The sequence below is a fragment of the Oncorhynchus mykiss genome, chromosome 27 (assembly GCF_013265735.2).
Source record: "Oncorhynchus mykiss isolate Arlee chromosome 27, USDA_OmykA_1.1, whole genome shotgun sequence".
In the NCBI taxonomy this organism is placed as follows: Eukaryota; Metazoa; Chordata; class Actinopteri; order Salmoniformes; family Salmonidae; genus Oncorhynchus; species Oncorhynchus mykiss.
In genome coordinates this window covers 2,980,635-2,999,833 of record NC_048591.1, presented here as the reverse complement: position 1 = coordinate 2,999,833, position 19,199 = coordinate 2,980,635, and the positions used below count along the sequence as shown (strand labels likewise).

At 40.1% G+C, this 19,199-nt stretch overlaps 1 protein-coding gene across 2 annotated transcripts in view; it reads right to left on the bottom strand.

The window, feature by feature from the left end:
* Positions 1-18,821, bottom strand: part of ano7 (anoctamin 7) — a 48,307-nt gene extending 29,486 nt beyond the window's left edge. For both annotated transcript variants that reach the window (XM_036965559.1, XM_036965558.1), the window contains exons 1-9: positions 18,536-18,821; positions 12,267-12,377; positions 11,789-11,846; positions 8,339-8,490; positions 7,697-7,804; positions 7,213-7,349; positions 6,729-6,786; positions 5,951-6,061; positions 1,268-1,436 (exon numbers count right to left, since the gene is read on the bottom strand). In XM_036965559.1, coding sequence (XP_036821454.1) covers positions 1,268-1,436; positions 5,951-6,061; positions 6,729-6,786; positions 7,213-7,349; positions 7,697-7,804; positions 8,339-8,490; positions 11,789-11,846; positions 12,267-12,359 — 886 coding nt within the window. In that variant the 5' untranslated portion in view covers positions 12,360-12,377; positions 18,536-18,821. The remainder of the gene's footprint in view (positions 1-1,267; positions 1,437-5,950; positions 6,062-6,728; positions 6,787-7,212; positions 7,350-7,696; positions 7,805-8,338; positions 8,491-11,788; positions 11,847-12,266; positions 12,378-18,535) is intronic.
* Between the last annotated feature and the right edge of the window lie 378 nt (positions 18,822-19,199).

Sequence of the window (19,199 nt, the reverse complement as noted above, 5' to 3'; positions counted from 1 at the left end):
GTTTATTGCGATGTGTCTTGTCCTAGTGGCAGAACTGAGCGATATCCCCTAGGTGTGCAAAGTCAAAATTGGCTATATTGTAAAAATTCATCAAAAACAAAATGAGCTTTTTGGTGTTAGCGTTAGCATTAGGCATTAAGGTTAGCAGTGTAATTAAGGTTAGGATTGACTACAGCATTACCCCAAAAATGGAGGAGGCAGGTGGCAGCGTGAGGAGGTAAGGAACTGGTCTGTCTGCCCAATATAAAAGATCAAAACTGGCGGAGGAACAAAAATAGCATAAATAGGAATGTATATCAGTTTAATTTGAGGACCAGGATGTTGACAGCTGTGCCATACAGATGGCAAAATATCTGGGAAGAGATTTTTCATGTACCGATACCATGGCACATGATATATAAAACGACGCAAGATGTTGAATATTTGGACATACAATCATCGCAACTCTGCCGATTCTGTGGTGAGGATTCAGAATCAATATGATTTGTTCTGGTATTGCTCTCATGTAGCTTGTTTCTGGTCTCAGGTTCAGTAATGGCTGAAAAAGCAAAACATGAATCTAAAATTGACCCTAGAAATAGCATTGTTGGGAAATCTGGAGAGATCTGTTCAGTCAAATATTAAAATATTACTACTCTTTGTAAAAGTATTTATCTTCAACTCGCAATCTGTGGATTCTATTTGATTAGTTCGATTCAAATTGTATGCTAAACATGACAGCATAGTTTAAATATATATGGTGCGTATAAATCCATAGTGGGTGGCCAGCAGAGATAGGTCTCAGATGGTTGAGGGGCAGCTCTCGGGGAACTGTGGGAAGATCTTGGATGGTTGGTGGCCTGGAGGTTGGGAGCTTGGGCCGGTGGCCGATAGGTTGCTGGTTCGGATCTCCATTTTGACTTGATGGGAGATCTGTCGACGTACCCATGGGCAGGGCATTTGACCCTGGTTGTTCCTGTGGTTTGCTCTGGATGGGAGTCTCTTAGGTTACTGAATGTAATGTAAATGTTGAGCGGCTTCAATGCAGGTACGTTTCTATGTTGGTTTAAATGCATGTTTAAATCATTATTATTTTAATTAGGTTTAGAGTTAGGATTCAAATATGATTTTATGACTTTGTGGCTGTGCCTGCTAATGACCACTCTGCAGAGCTGCCTCCAGTACGAGTCATCCCAATAAATGCTAACCTGCTTCTAAGACGAGTACTCCTCCAAAAGCCAGACTCTCCACTTCAAGCCAACAAAACACTGCCAGTGCCAATGCTTACCTAGCCAGGCAAAGTACAGTGCTATCTTCTCTCCATAGTACTCTCGGATGTGATCCAGAGGCTGGTATTTCTTCCAGCTGGCCCAGCGAGCCCAATACTGGTGGAGGATCTGCCTCATGCTCAAGGACTGAGAGTCCACCGCCTCCCCCCCGGGCATCTCAAATGGACCCTGCAGGAACATCGTGAGTCAGATGGTGGATAACTATTCAGGTTTTGGGCTTACGGTCAAAGGTACCATGCCCATTGTGGCTTGACATTCAGTGACATCACAACATTTATGACAATATTATGACATGAATTTCAAATACGGTGTTACCGAAGGATATTCATTGGATACAATTACAAGTTACAATTTATTTTCTACATATATAATCAAAGGACAGATTTTGGTCATCAGAGCCCCCTCAAAAACATTAGGGGCATGACTCCTCTGGTTACAGTCAAGATGAATGTTTGATTTAACATTACAGGGTAAGATTTCTAAGATTAGTGAGATTTAGAGTTAGGTTTATCAGAAGATCCCTGGGTATGGGCGTACAGTAATGAAATCATACTCACACACACACATACACATACATACACACATACATACATACATACATACATACATACATACATACATACATACACACACATACACACGTACACACATACATACATACATACATACATACATACATACATCACATCTAATCAAATTTTATTTGTCACATACACATGGTTAGCAGATGTTAATGCGAGTGTAGCGAAATGCTTGTGCTTCTAGTTCCGACAATGCAGTAATAACCAACAAGTAATCTAGCTAACAATTCCAAAACTACTACCTTATAGAGACACAAGTGTAAGGGGATAAAGAATATGTACATAAAGATATATGAATGAGTGATGGTACAGAGCGGCATAGGCAAGATACAGTAGATGGTATTGAGTGCAATATATACATATGAGATGAGTATGTAAACAAAGTGGCATAGTTAAGTGGCTAGTGATACATGTATTACATAAAGATGCAGTAGATGATATAGAGTACAGTATATACATATACATATGAGATGAACAATGTAGGGTATGTAAACATTATATTAGGTAGCATTGTTTAAAGTGGCTAGTGATTTACATCATTTCCCATCAATTCCCATTATTAAAGTGGCTGGAGTTGAGTCAGTGTGTTGGCAGCAGCCACTCAATGTTAGTGGTGGCTGTTTAACAGTCTGATGGCCTTGAGATAGAAGCTGTTTTTCAGTCTCTCGGTCCCAGCTTTGATGCACCTGTACTGACCTCGCCTTCTGGATGATAGCGGGGTGAACAGGCAGTGGCTCGGGTGGTTGTTGTCCTTGATGATCTTTATGACCTTCCTGTGACATCAGGTGGTGTAGGTGTCCTGGAGGGCAGGTAGTTTGCCCCCGGTGATGCGTTGTGCAGACCTCACTACCCTCTGGAGAGCCTTACGGTTGTGGGCGGAGCAGTTGCCGTACCAGGCGGTGATACAGCCTGACAGGATGCTCTCGATTGTGCATCTGTAGAAGTTTGTGAGTGCTTTTGGTGACAAGCCGAATTTCTTCAGCCTCCTGAGGTTGAAGAGGCGCTGCTGCGCCTTCTTCACGATGCTGTCTGTGTGGGTGGACCAATTCAGTTTGTCTGTGGTGTACGCCAAGGAACTTAAAACTTACTACCCTCTCCACTACTGTTCCATCGATGTGGATAGGGGGGTGTTCCCTCTGCTGTTTCCTGAAGTCCACAATCATCTCCTTAGTTTTGTTGACGTTGAGTGTGAGGTTATTTTCCTGACACCACACTCCGAGGGCCCTCACCTCCTCCCTGTAGGCCGTCTCGTCGTTGTTGGTAATCAAGCCTACCACTGTTGTATCGTCCGCAAACTTGATGATTGAGTTGGAGGCGTGCAGTGAAGGAGAGTCCGCATGTTTTAGTTGCGGGCCGTGTCAGTGGCACTGTATTGTCCTCAAAAAAGTTATTTAGTCTGCCTGGGGCTGGTTTTCTTTTTGTAATCCGTGATTGACTGTAGACCCTGCCACATACCTCTTGTGTCTGAGCCGTTGAATTGAGATTCTACTTTGTCTCTATACTGACGCTTAGCTTGTTTGATTGCCTTGCGGAGGGAATAGTTACACTGTTTGTATTCGGTCATGTTTCCAGTCACCTTGCCCTGATTAAAAGCAGTGGTTCGGGCTTTCAGTTTCACGCGAATGCTGCCATCAATCCACGGTTTCTGGTTTGGGAATGTTTTAATCGTTGCTATGGGAACGACATCTTCAACGCACGTTCTAATGAACTCGCTCACCGAATCAGCGTATTCGTCAATGTTGTTGTCTGACGCAATACGAAACATATCCCAGTCCACGTGATGGAAGCAGTCTTGGAGTGTGGAATCAGATTGGTCGGACCAGCGTTGAACAGACCTCAGCGCGGGAGCTTCTTGTTTTAGTTTCTGTCTGTAGGCAGGGATCAACAAAATTAAGTCGTGGTCAGCTTTTCCGAAAGGAGAGCGGGGCAGGGCCTTATATGCGTCGCGGAAGTTAGAATAGCAATGATCCAAGGTTTTTCCAGCCCTGGTTGCGCAATCGATATGCTGATAAAATTTAGGGAGTCTTGTTTTCAGATTAGCCTTGTTAAAATCCCCATCTACAATGAATGCAGCCTCCAGATAAATGGATTCCAGTTTACAAAGAGTCAAATAAAGTTCGTTCAGAGCCATCGATGCGTCTGCTTGGGGGGGAATATATACGGCTGTGATTATAATCGAAGAGAATTCCCTTGGTAGATAATGCGGTCGACATTTGATTGTGAGGAATTCTAAATCAGGTGAACAGAAGGACTTGAGTTCCTGTATGTTGTTATGATCACACCATGTCACGTTAACCATGAAGCATACGCCCCCGCCCCTCTTCTTACCAGAAAGATGTTTGTTTCTGTCTGCGCGATGCGTGGAGAAACCAGCTGGCTGGCCAATAGCGTCTCTCCAGTGAGCCATGTTTCCGTGAAGCAAAGAACGTTACAGTCTCTGATGTCCCTCTGGAATGCTACCCTTGCTCGGATTTCATCAACCTTGTTGTCAAGAGACTAGACATTGGCGAGAAGAATGCTAGGGAGTGGTGCACGATGTGCCCGTCTCCGGAGTCTGACCAGAAGACCGCTCCGTTTCCCCCTTTTACGAAGTCGTTTTTTTGGGTCGCCGGCTGGGATCCATTCCGTTGTCCTGGGTGAAAGGCAGAACACAGGATCCGCTTCGCGAAAGTCATATTCTTGGCCGTACTGATGGTGAGTTGACGCTGCTCTTATGTTCAGTAGTTCTTCTCGACTGTTTGTAATGAAACCTAAGATGACCTGGGGTACCAATGTAAGAAATAACACGTAAAAAAACAAAAAACTGCATAGTTTCCTAGGAACGCGAAGCGAGGCGGCCATCTCTGTCATACATACATACATACACACACACACACACACACACACACACACACACACACACACACACACACACACACACACACACACACACACACACACACACACACACACACACACCACACACATACACGCATACACGCATACATACATACATACATACATACATAGATAGATAGATAGATAGATAGATAGATAGATAGATAGATAGATAGATAGATAGATAGATAGATAGTCAGAAGTTTACATACACCTTAGCCAAATACTTTTAAACTCAGTTTTTCACAATTCCTGACATTTAATCATAGTAAACATTCCCTGTCTTAGGTCAGTTAGGATCAACACTTTATTTTAAGAATGTGAAATGTCAGAATAATAGTAGCGAGAATGATTTATTTCAGCTTTTTGTTCTTTCATCACATTAGTATTTGGTAGCATAGCCTAATTTTTGTTTTCAATTGGGTCAAACGTTTCGGGTAGCCTTCCACACATTTCCCACAATAAATTGGGTGAATTTTGGCCCATTCCTCCTGACAGAGCTGGTGTAACTGATTCAAGTTTGATTCACACTTTTCGCACCAAAGTACATTCATCTCTAGGAGACAGAACGTGTCTCCTTCCTGAGCAGTATGACGGCTGTGTGGTCCCATGATGTTTATACTTGCGTACTATTATTTGTACAGATGAATCTGGTACCTTCAGGCATTTGGAAATTGCTCGCAAAGATGAACCAGACTTGTGGAGGTCTACAATTGTTTTTCTGAGGTCTTGGCTGATTTATTTTGATTTTCTCAAAGAGGCACTGAGTTTGAAGGTAGGCCTTGAAATGATTCCACAGGTACACCTCTAAATTACTCAAATGATGTAAATTAGCCTATCAGAAGATTCTAAAGCCATGACATAATTTTCTCGGGTTTTCTAAGCTTTTCAAAGGCACAGTCAACTTAGTGTAAGTAAACTTCTAATCCACTGGAATTGTGATACAGTGAACTATAAGTGAAATAATCTGTCTGTAAACAATTATTGGAAAAATGACTTGTGTCATGCACAAAGTAGATGTCCTAACGGATTTATCAAAACTATAGTTTGTTAACAAGAAATTTGTGGAGTGGTTGAAAAACTAGTTTTAATGACTCCAACCTAAGTGTATGTAAACTTTCGACTTCAACTGTACATACATGCATGCATGCGTACATACATACATACATACATAACATACATTATATATACATAACATATGGTATGTCTATGGAGGACACTAACCTCATGCAGGGGGTATGCAGCAGAGAAGGCATTCTCGCTGAGCAGCCTTTCGATTCCCACCTCTCCTCTTTTTAATGCCCCATAAGGCGTCCGTGCTAAAATCTCATACAGCTAGGTCAGACAAAGGAATGTGTTGTACTGTCAAAGTGAGGAAGTCTATTATTCTACTACTGTAGTGTCAAAAATATCAGATGTGTTTATCACATGTTCATTATGACCTCTTAGTATGGTGGTTTTAAAAATCACATTTCCCTGCATTAATCTGCCAGACAGTCATCCAAATGCAGCCATGGTTGAGTGGTAACGCACCGGAGACCGGTGTTCTATCTCTGAGTCCACCGTTCCCACTGTTTCTTACACCTGCCATTATCCCCTTCTGATATGCATGCTGTCTCAATAAAATGTAAAAAACACCCCCAAATATATATTTTTAAATAGGAATAATGACCTTAAATAGGGACTGTTTAAACCTAGAAGGATCTGACTAGTAAATCAGGGTAGTGTTCACTGGGCACCAAATGGAAGAAAACGGACGGAAACAGGGAGGGACTAACAATAATTGTCAAATTTGGTTTTTCAATTCCAAAATGCTTTGAGACGGTTTCCGTTGCCTGCCTTAATAAACTCAACCTTGAGCTCAGATAGAGGGTTACCTGAAGAGTAGATAGATCTACATTTGTGTGACAGAATCTGAACCACTGTGTTTCCTTGAAATACCGTATTGGTACTGCAAGATACTGATCCAATTTGAAGAATCAAGTTGAAATGGCAAACTCACTACTTGGTGTCTTTGGGTAGTCTTGAAGAACGTCTCCTTATTCTCACTGCCCAGAAACCTGTAGACACAGCCAGGTGGTCATACATAGTATGTACAGTATATGGCATACTTTGAAGTTAAAGATTGTATATACTTGTCTGTTGCCTAGATTCCACCTCTCTGTAGCAACACCTGCAACTCCAACCCAACACTGTGTTTTATTTAACATATATTTGACACCATTAAACCTGAATGTACACATCATGCCTTTTCACCTTCAGGGAAAACAGCACGGCCTGAGGGAATAATACTTTATAGAAGATGTTTTCTTTGTACAAAACCAGTAAACTGGTTTTAAAACTGGACTAGTGTCTTGCTGGGAAAATCTACATGGGTCATATTGTTTAACTGTTTCAGGAAGATGTTTAGTTGTGGAAATGCAAAGAATTTAGTGTGGTTTGACTGACAGCAGCTGCTAAGCAAATCATTTAGGATTTTAACATACCTTTCCAGTTTGTTGGTGCGAAACTGGCAGGTGTAATAGTCCGGGGGCATGCTGGGCACGTCTTGGCTCATGAGGTTTGGGATTTTTATTTTCTCTAGCATCCTCTCTGACCAGTTGAAGTTTGGTGTGGTTACCATCTGAGGAATATGCAGCACCATGATCTACTTGTGTCTCATTTGATTAATTTTGTGAACATGTGAGATTAAGCACCCGAAAGCAGGAGTGACCAACCTTCCTCCTGGAGAGCTACTGGGTATAAAGGATATCCGTAGTTCTCCAGAATAAGGGTTGAATAGTGAATTGAAATTCAGCTAATGAACTCAACATTTCTATGTGCATTTTTTCAATTGATTCATTTAATTTCAATTCACTTTGTGAATTGACTGAATTGAAAGCTGAATTGACCCTAATACCAAAGCTCTACATCTCTTGACATGTGACAGGAGAGTAGAAACATAAGAACTGAGTCAACTGACTAACTGACCTGCAGAGGGACCCGGAGACTGATCTCCTCAGCATAGTAGCAAAGGACACTCCAGGGGGCGCTCAGGAGCACATAGGAGATTTTCTTCTTAGCTTGAAGAACTTCCCGCTAGCGGAGAGGCAAACAGGAAAACAGAAATCACTGACTATGCATGTTTGTAAATTGGATAAAGCAAAGATTTATTTCCACTGATGCTGCACAATAAAACTATTATAATGTAATAAAAAATAAAAAAGTTTCACATTTTTTACATTGTTGGCATTATGGTATTATGGTATTATGCACCAATATTATATGTGGTAGCTTGTTGATTCAAGCACCCAGTAGAAAGGGCAAAGTAAATGACTTGGAAGACAAGCTCTATGGAAGCTGTGTAAATATTGACAATGTCTTTCTCTTTCCAGGTGAATCCTGGAGTGTGCAGCTCACATAGGAACCATGACTGGTATGGGAGCAGTTGTTTATCATGGGTGATGTGTCATTTATTGAGGCAGGAGTTTTTCCAGACTACATGACCTGATCATGAATAACTCTGGGCCCTGGTTATAGGCTATAACTAGGGCTCAGAGTTTTTCCTAGTCTGGGCACAAAACTAAGGGCTCTAGTAAATGTAAACGACCCTGTCCCTTAGCCCTCGCTCACCATCTCCTGGTCGATGCCGGCTGCTTGAAGTCTGGACAGGAAGTCTTCCCTCCACTTCCTGTGTGAGTCTTGGGTGGCGTGACTTGACTTGTCTTTCTCTAATGTGCCATCCTTCAACACAGCTAAACTCTCCTCCCAAACTAACACAAAGTCTGTGGGACCCAGGTGTGGTATTAACATGTGCAGATATATAAAATGTTTTTGTAATTACCAATAAGGCTTAGGCTCTGCTCAGCAAACTTATATTATCCATGGGCTTTGCTCAGCATCTTTCTCTGAAGCACCATCCTTCAACACAGCCAAATTCTCCTTCTAAATTAAACACAAATTCTGTGGGACCCAAGTATATACTTCATATAAACATGTGCATACTGTACATATACCCCTTCATGCAGTGTACAATTAGCATTGTAATTACCAATAGGGCTTAGGCTCGGCTCAGCAAACATTCAATCCATTTGTTGAAAGATTTTCAAGCAGTATATTAATATTTTCACACAAAAATATGCACATTCTACACAGTGGTGTGTTTACATCAAGCTGACTTTTTGCGAATGCAAAGCTGTTCATAATGACGTAGTGCACATGAAAAGCACTTTGTTGTATGAATTTTAATTTACCGAATGAAAAAGAGAAGGTCTATGTGTTTCCATCCCATATTTAACTCTGTTGATAGTTTTGCCACAAAAAGTGTTGCAACAAACAGTACATTATGCTCTTTGCACATGTGCTCTAGCCAACAGCTCGCAGATACAGTCTAGAGGGTACATGATGATGTTATGGATAGGAGCGAGGTCATTTTTATTTGTCAATAAAAACGGCAGCCACGCACTGATCATCATCTCACAGAATACAATATTTACAGGAAATTAGCATCAAGCTCATCACTGTGCACTCTCACCACCATGTGAAGTTCTAAATAAATGATTAGATCTGTAGACTAATAAAACTGCATGCTTTTCCAAGTCTCAGTGGGCATAGTGAGCACACAACATATTGTTATTCTGTCAACAACTGCATACAGTTGATGGTTATTCCATCAACAATTGTACCAAAACATTGTTTACACTGCCATTTGTCGCGTGATATAAAAAAATACTACAGTCACATGACTCAGGTAACAGTCAGATGATATCAGCTGGTAGCATATTATTTTTATAATTGCCACCTGTAATAGTCTGTTGTATAGTGTCACACCCTGATCTGTTTCACCTGTCTTTGTGCTTGTCTCCACCCCCTTCCAGGTGTCGCCAATCTTCCCCATTATCCCCAGTGTATTTATACCTGTGTTCTCGGTTTGTCTGTTGCCAGTTCGTTTGTTTTGTGAAATCTACCAGCGGTTTCCCAGTTCTCAGTTCTTGGTTTCCTGGGTTTTGACCATTCTGCCTACGCAGATCCTGCCTGCTGTTCTGTACCTTGCCACACCACACTGGATTATTGACCCTTGCCTGCCGTTCTGTACCTTGCCACACCACACTGGATTATTGACCCTTGCCTGCTGTTCTGGACCTTTTGCACCCTATCTGGATTAGGGACCTCTGCCGTCCCCTGTACTAGTAATAAACTTTTGTTACATCGACACTGTCTGCATCTGGGTCTTAGCTGAAATGTGATAGTATAGTGCAAATGTGTGCTCTGTCATTTGTTGAGTTGTCACAGCAAGTCAACAACGATTTATGTAAACACAAGGATCTCTAAAAAGGCACATGGGTGATTAATCTCTTCTGTCCAATGGTGTAAAGTAGTTAATAAAAAATCATTTAAAGTACTACTTACTAGTTTTTGGGGGTTTCTGTACTTTATTATTGATATTTTCGACAATATTTACTTTTACTCCACTTCACTCCTAAAGAAAATATGTACTTTTTACTCCAATACATTTCCCCTGACACCTACTCTTTAGATTTAGAATGCAGTACAGAAAAATGGTTCCATTCACACACCTATCAATATAACAAGTTGTAATTCTTACTTCTTATGATCTGGTGGACTCACTAAACGCAAATACTGCATTTGTAAATTATTTGTTTTTAACATGTGCTGTCTGGTTTGCTTAATATATGGGAATTTGATGTACAGAATTTACTTTTACTCAATTATGACAATTGAGTACTTTTTCCACCCCTGTATTTAAGTAAATGCAAAACCAGATATTTTTTTACTTTTACTCAAGTAGTATTTTGCTGGGTAAATTTTACATGAGTCATTTTCTATTATGGTATCTTTTTCTTTTACTCAAGTATGACAATTTAGTACTTTTTACACCACTGCTTCTGTCCCTGAACATCATGATTTAAACTTATACTCTCTAACCTTGTTATTTATTGAAATATGTTACCTAATTATTTTGTAGCCATTAGTTCAGTGGTTGGTTGACACATTTTATAGAAATTATGCAATTGATGATTAGAAAAAAATCCAGCCTTTTAGCAATTTCACCATCGCTGATGCTCTTGACAACCCTCAGCAGCCACTAACCAATACATATTTCAGAATCATATTGCATTCCATTGGAATAATTAGAAATCAGTGAACGCTTTTAGAACATTTGACGTGTTTTTAATTGTAATATATTTGAAATGGCTACAAAAATAAGCAATTCAAGCGGCTTTTTTGGCATATTTTTTATCACTGTTCTGGTAATATTGAGCTAAATATGTATGTGTATGACATACTTGGGCCATCATTTTGGGTTGTCCTCATTGTAACACACATGTTAAGCCATTATTGGCCATTACACCAATTATTTATCTGGTTTTGACCATGCAAAATCAATGCAGGTCCTTCCAATTCCAATTGTTCCATACCTTAATATGTTGTATTATGAAGTTAATAACATATCAAATTGCCTTAGTTAGAGAAGATTGTTCCCTGATAATACAAAACCACATTTAATACCCTGATCCTGTTCTCCGTACTAACCGCATAGGGGTCATAACATATAATGCATGCAGTGAGACACATTTAGCTACTCCGAATATATTGCAAACATACCAAAATATAATCCAAAGTGGACAAATATGTGAAATGTGGCCCTCTGGCCCATGGACTAACTAGTAGGGAAAAGCAAAGCTGACCTAAGATCAGCATCTAGTGCCAACTTCACCCTAAACCCAGTGAGGACAAAGGAAAGGACACCAGGAATGGAATAAATGTACCTTGCGGGCAAACGTTCGCACATAATGTAATTGATTGCTTTTATAAGTTAAAACTGGTTAAGAAGACGTCACCAGATTACAATCAACTGGTCTCTGTAAAGACAAATAAACACATATTGTTCATGACAAGGACTATACGTTATTATCAGGTCAGATTAAAGATTACAACCAGATAAAGACGTTAAGAAAACGTCCTTACACAAGCTGTGTACAACCTGACCATTGCAACCAGTTTTTCCCAATAGTTTTTTTTAGCCATCCTTACGTCATTCCATTCCATCAGTATACTCACCAATGCGAGTGATGCCGTCGCTGAACACATTTTTGTCCCCAGAGCTGACCTGAGACATCTGTGAACATGAATAGTTGATCTATTATCAATGTACCCACTTAAGATTGTTCCTAACCAACATCCACTCTCCCCTTAGTTATAGTGTTGTTGCGGTTGGACTAATGCGCTCTGACTTCCTGTCTTTGTAATCAGAGTCACTGATTAACGTCCCAACACCATAACAGGAGACTAGCCTGGATGGGTGTTGACATAACATAATGTTTTCTACGCACGCACGCACACACACACACACACACACACACACACACACACACACACACACACACACACACACACACACACACACACACACACACACACACACACACACACACACACACACACACACACACACACACACACACACACACACACACACACACACAGTCCATAACTATGAGTGTTTAAATATGATCAAACAATATTTTTTCATGATTACCCCAGTATCCATGCTCCCGTAGTTGTGGTCTGCAGTGTTAGTCATGGCGATGAGAGTGGTGATGTCCTCTCGCTCCTCTCCCCTCCTCATCATGGTCTCTCAGTAGGCTGCCTGGAGCACATAAAGTCCCTCATGTTCCATTGGTGTGAACAAGCTCCCAGAGCAAGCAAGATACCAGGGGATTCAGCACAGTATGCCCTCTCATCAAAACACACAACATGAAACTCATACAGCAAAACAGCCACGTCCTAATTGTACCCATCACTGTATGTCAATTTAAATGACTTTACACCCCAAGTTATTGTATGTCTGCAAGTAACACGATTATGCCTGATTATGCCACCATTAGCTGCATAAGTGTACAGTCGCAGAGGAAATCGCCTCAGTAGCTAGACAGTAACCTTTTGAAGGTATACAGCTCAAACATCTCAGTCATGGGGCTGTGTCCCTAATGACACACTATCCCCTATAAAGTGCATTACTGTGCACTATATATGGACCAGGGTGCTATTTGATACAAAGTGATGTTTTCATATTAACTCAATTGAGTTAATTTCACAGGACCAACTGACATCGAGTAATAAGAAAACCCTGAGGCCTCAAATTTGTCTATTCACAATCTAGTCAAATAAACCGGTCAGGTTTGCTATGTGGCACTGGAGTGTGGCTGCATGTTTCACCTCACACTGTTGGATATGAGCCATGCAGATAGCACTCCATTCGGGCTCTGGCTCGCAGCAATGGCTCCACTGTATACAGGGCCGGCTGTAGGTTAGAATGGTATCATGCACTTGTAATAGGGCTCAATTCAATCTAACCCGCATTACGGTGTTAATGCAGTTGCTTTTACCCCATGCTTAAATAAAATCACAGATTAGTATCGGGTGCTATGAAAACCTACTACTACTACTGCTACTGCTGCTGCTGGTGTGTGTTCAGACAGTAGTTCGTACATGTAGACACTGAGTAAACATTTGGCAGGTTTGACCGAATCCCAGCCTCAGGCCCTGAACAACTCTATCCTGTGACTAATCTATTTACTTTTCTTTCATTGGAAACACTTAACTAGGTTCAGGAAGGGTTGAAGAATTGCAACATTACCTGGAGCTAACTCTACAAATAGCACTGCTGGTTGATTTGAAAGTAGTCAATCGATCAATAATATAGTCAAATGAAAGTAGTCAATCAATCAATAATATAGTCAATCGATCAATAATATAATAATACTTAATAATAATGATTTACAATTTGTAGAAACTATGAGATTAGATAGGTTCAGAATTTTTGTGAAATGTCACAGCACAATTGAAAAACATATGGCAAATAGAAAAACCTGGATGGGTTTAAGAGAAAACTCAGCAATAAAAGAAACTTCCATTTTTCATGACCCTCTCTTCCAAAGATAATTCGTAGAAATCCAAATAACTTCACAGATCTTCATTTTAAAGGGTTTAAACATTGTTTCCCATGCTTGTTCAATGAACCATAAACAATTACTGAACATGCACCTGTGGAACGGTCATTAAGACACTAACAGGCTACAGGCGGTAGGCAATTAAGGTTACAGTTATGAAACCTTAGGACACTAAAGAGGCCTTTCTACTGACTCTGAAAAACACCAAAAGAAAGATGCCCGGGGTCCCTGCCCATCTGCGTGAATGTGCCATAGGCATGCTGCAAGGAGACATGAGGACTGCAGATGTGGCCAGGGCAATAAATTGCAATGTCCGTACTGTGAGACCCCTAAGACAGCGATACAAGGAGCCAGGATGGACAGCTGATCGTCCTCGTAGTGGCAGACCACGTGTAACACCTGCACAGGATCAGTACATCCGAACATCACACCTGAGGGACAGGTACAGGATGGCAACAACAACTGCCTGAGTTACACCAGGAACGCACAATCCCTCCATCAGTGCTCAGAATAGGCAGTGAGAGGCTGGACTGAGGGCTTGCAGGCCTGTTGTAAGGCAGGTCCTCACCAGACATCACCGGCAACAACGTCGCCTATGGGCACAAACCCACTGTCGCTGGACCAGACAGGACTGGCAAAAAGTGCTCTTCACTGACGAGTCGTGGTTTTGTCTCACAAGGGGTGATGGTCGGATTCGCGTTTATCATCAAAGGAACGAGTGTTACACCGAGGCCTGTGCTCTGGAGCGGGATCGATTTGGAGGTGGAGGGTCCGTCATGGTCTGGGGCGGTGTGTCACAGCATCATCGGACAGAGCTTGTTGTCATTGTAGGCAATCTCAACGCTGTGCATTACAGGGAAGACATCCTCCTCCCTCATGTGGTACACTTCCTGCAGGCTCATCCTGACATGACCTTCATGACATGACAATGCCACCAGCCATACTGCTCGTTCTGTGCGTGATTTCCTGCAAGACAGGAATGTCAGTGTTCTGCCATGACCAGCGAAGAGCCCGGATCTCAATCCCATTGAACACGTCTGGGACCTGTTGGATCGGAGTGTGAGGGCTAGGGCCATTCCCCCCAGAAATGTCCGGGAACTCGCAGGTGCCATGGTGGAAGAACTGGCAAATCTGGTGCAGTCCATGAGGAGGAGATGCACTGCAGTACTTCTTTTCCCTTCTACATGCCTCTTCCATTTTTGTGGTAATGCTGCAATTAGTTGGTTGTGATTTTGGGTAGAGCAGACATTTCCATATGTCTGTGTTAGCTGCATGTGTGACATAACTCCACCAGTCCTATTTATGATATAATTCACAAAATCATACCTTTTTTAAAACTTTCTTCAAATTTGTTTTATTTTTTATCAATTAGTAGATATGAGTTTAAACACAATATTTGTTGTATTATTTGTTCTGTCTTTTCAGGTGGATTAAACTGAAATTGCAACCAACTTTCTAAGGCTTGTTTAAAAAATAACGATATTTTGGAGATTATTTCCTTTTCAAACAACCGAAAGTGAGCAGGTGTAATCTGAATAAAGGGAAAAAATGCCATTCTTGAACATAGGATGAGACATTCCAGCCAATTTACTAGAGAACAAGTTTGGATTTAAGTATAACTTTTGTATGACTGATGCCTTTAGTGAGAGGTCTAATGCTTTAATATTTAATAATTTCTGCCCTCCGAATTCATATTTGTTATATACATAGGCCCTTTTAATTTAGTCTGGCTTGCTATTCCAAATAAAATGTTATCTTTTTTGTTCATATCATTTAAAAACCAAGTCTCTAGGTGTAGGCAAAACCATAAGCAAATAGGTCAAATGTGATATAACTAAAGAGTTAATTAGGGTGATTTTTCCACAAATAGTCAGGTATTTTCCTTTCCATGGTAGCAAGATCTTATTTATTTTTGCTAACTTTCTATAAAAGTGCATTGGAGTGAGATCATTTCTTTCTTTTGGGTTTTGTATACCGAGTATGACCACATCTCCATCAGACCATTTAATTGGTCAACTGCACGGTAATGTAAAATTTAGTAATCCAATACATAATATTATCATAATTTAGTTTTAATCCAGATAGGATAGCAAAAGTATCTAGATCCTATGAGGCTGTGGAGAGGTTCTAGTTGTGGTTTTAAAAGAAAACATGAATCATCATCGTACAATGACATCTTCGTTTTTAAGCCACGGATTTCTAATCCCTTAATACTATTGTTTGATCTAATTTTAACAGCTAACATTTTGATGACAATAATAAATAGATATGCTGACAGTGGACAACCTTGTTCTAATCCTCTAGATAGTTTAAAACTTTCTGAGATGTAGCCATTATTTATTATTTTACAGCTAGGGTTACTATACATAACTTTAACCCATTTTATAAGAGATTCCCCAAAATCCAAATAGTCAAGGCATTTCCTGGCATAAATTAGATACAGTATATAATTTATTTAAAAAATGTAGTTCCCCATGATAGGACAATAAAAAATTAAATGTATAATTTATTTTAAAACACTCTTCCACCATGATAGGACAATAAATAAATAAGACGTATAATTCATTATAAAAAGTATATCCATTATCTGAACAACATTGAAAACTCTCTCACACCCCCGCTCACAGCAGTACATTGCTTCTGGGATATGAAACCATTTCCTTTCTCACTCAACACCACACTTTCCCAAACATCAAAAAACACACACCACACCATCCACACATACTGTGCCTTCTGTTTATTGAGTTTTTATCTTCACCATGTTGAATTAGTGCTTTTGTGTTCCAATTAGTTATATTTGAAGATATATAGAAAAGCTATCTTTTTATTGTATTATTACAATCCGTAACCGGGCTAGAATTGTGTTTCATTATTTTCCTCGTCTATAAGAACTTTGTAATTTTTAAAATAGCCATGGTCTTTGTGTGTCTCTGAACAACTGGTTATCAATATATAGTTTATCGACAACGAGAGCTACTCATTTCCCTTTTAATCTATTTTTTAAATGTTTTAAATTGGATGCAGAACTTTACGATGTTCTGCAATTTCCTTCAGGAACTGGTTATTCATGCCAATTTTGGTCCCAGCAAGTCTTTTACCCAGGCTTTTAACAATTATTTTATCTTTAAATTAAGCAAATTTGGCAACGATTGGGCGTTCATACCTCTGCCCTCTCGGTCCGAAGCGGTGTACACGTTCGAGTTGGATTTTGACGATAGCTTCGCGTGTACTCTGAAGCGCTGTAAGGAGGAACTCTCTAACTACAGATTCAGGAACTTCTCCTTCTTTCTCTTGGATACCTGTAAGTACCAGATTATCTCTCATGGATCTAGTCTCTATGTCAAGTAAGGCTTCTCTCAGAATGGTGTTCTCCTTTTTTTTCTCGATTTCAATCTTATTGACTGTCCCTTTTAGCTTGTGTTTCCTTCTCCAATGTCGCAGCTTTTTCATCACTCATCTCGAGGCTTGCCTTCAACTCTTTTATATCCTTACTGACTAATTCAAGGACACCCAGTTTGTCATTTATTGATTTCAACAGATTGGTTTCGACCTTTACCATTCCCGGTGGTGAAAATATTAAATTGTCTGTGTCTGTAGAAGAGTCACCTTTTAGTTTTGAAATCGATTCTCCTGTCTTACTCTCCGTCATGTTTGGGTGTTGCTTGTTTTCGGAATATTTGTCGATAAATTTCTCTAGTCTTAAGATTAGTTTTGTGTTATTATCCAGATTGAAGGTTATCACCCACCAGATTGTGTAGTGCTAATATTTAGTCTAACTTGCCGATATTGACTATTACGTTTTCATCTTGAGGTGATCTACATAACTACTTTCAGTCCGCCATTACCTGTCTCAGTCCCACCTTTGTCCCCCTTTTGTTCAGGGACACATTATTCAATTTATGTTAGTCACATGTCTGTGGAACTTGTTCAGTTTATGTCTCAGTTGTTGAATCTTGTTATGTTCATACAAATATTTACACATGTTAAGTTTGCTGAAAATAAACGCAGTTGACAGTGAGTTTTTTTGCTGAGTTTAGATGGGAGGGGTTGAGTCTAGCTGAAGGGTGGGACTAAAAACAACAATATAATTAATGAAAAATATACTGGGTCCGTAAAATGTATATAGGTTCAGAACTTTTGTGAAAACAGCACAGTTAAAAATACGTGGCAAAAACAAAACTGAATGGTCTTCAGAGATAGATTGGATAGGTTGAGGGTAGCTGAAGGATGGGATTAAAAACAAAAAAATATATTATGTATTTTACAATAGTTGTGTCCGTAAAATGTATTTAGTATGTATAAGCTGGAAGTAGAAGTCGAAGTGTTGTTGTCCATCATTTTACTCCAATTAGGGGAGGGGTGGTAGGGTTATGGTAACATAATAAAGAAAAATATATTTGTAAAAATGTATATACAGTACTTCACCAACACTTTTTTGGTTACTACATGCTTCCATATGTGTTATTTCATAGTTTTGATGTCTTCACTATTATTCTACAATGTAGAAAATAGTACAAATAAAGAAAAACCCTTGAATTAATAGATGTGTCCAAACTGACTGGTAGTGTATATTTACAAAAAAATATATGGGAGATTGGAAATTATAATGGAAGCTACAATCTGCAATATTAAAGCTGATCTACACCTAAAATTAACAAAAAACAGTTAACTAGCCTGCAGATGGAATATGATGCAATTATAATACATTGTAAGACCTGTCTTAAGCATGTATCACCCTAAGCATCTCATAATGAACCTGACTAAATACTTTCTCGCTCTCTCCAGGATATGCTCTCAACATGAACTATTATTCATTTACACTTCCCTTCTCTTATTTCTCTCTTTTCGAGCTCACCTGTGTTCATCCAGTTTCACCGTTATGGCGCACACCCAGGTTAGAGCCTTCACTTAATCCCAATCACAACGTTACAGGTGGAGTCCCTCCTCAGTCCAGATACTATAGATGGGAAGGAAGGATATCCTCAGAAGTCCTACTCTGTTCGTGGTCTTCCCAGACTATAAGGCTTGATCCGTGTGGTGTCTCTCCAACAGCAACTAATGTTCTGTACTCCTTTACTGTAGTAGTTGTTACTAACTTCCCTAACTGTCGCTACTGCCAGAGTCACTGCAGGATACAGCACTCAGACATACACATCCGGGCAGGACAGATAAGAGACGAGGGAAGGAGGGAGGGAAGAAAAGTTAGCAAGGAAGGGAGTAAGAAAGAGAGAGCGGGAAGGAGGAGAGGCTTTGTTTGCTGTGAAGGTGGTGCTCCTTTCACCTAATTTCACCCTTACAACCCCTGAGCCGTATGTGCAGACACACACACACAAATACACCAGATGTACGCAAGCACGCGATAGTTGCACGCGATAGTTTATCTTTTCAAAATCATTCATTTTTTATAGGGAAATACATACATTTGCATTGGTCAAGTTGATCGATCTTACAGGCTTAATATAACTTCTGATGTATATACTTTAAAAATTATTTAGACTGTTATTCTACATGAACAAATG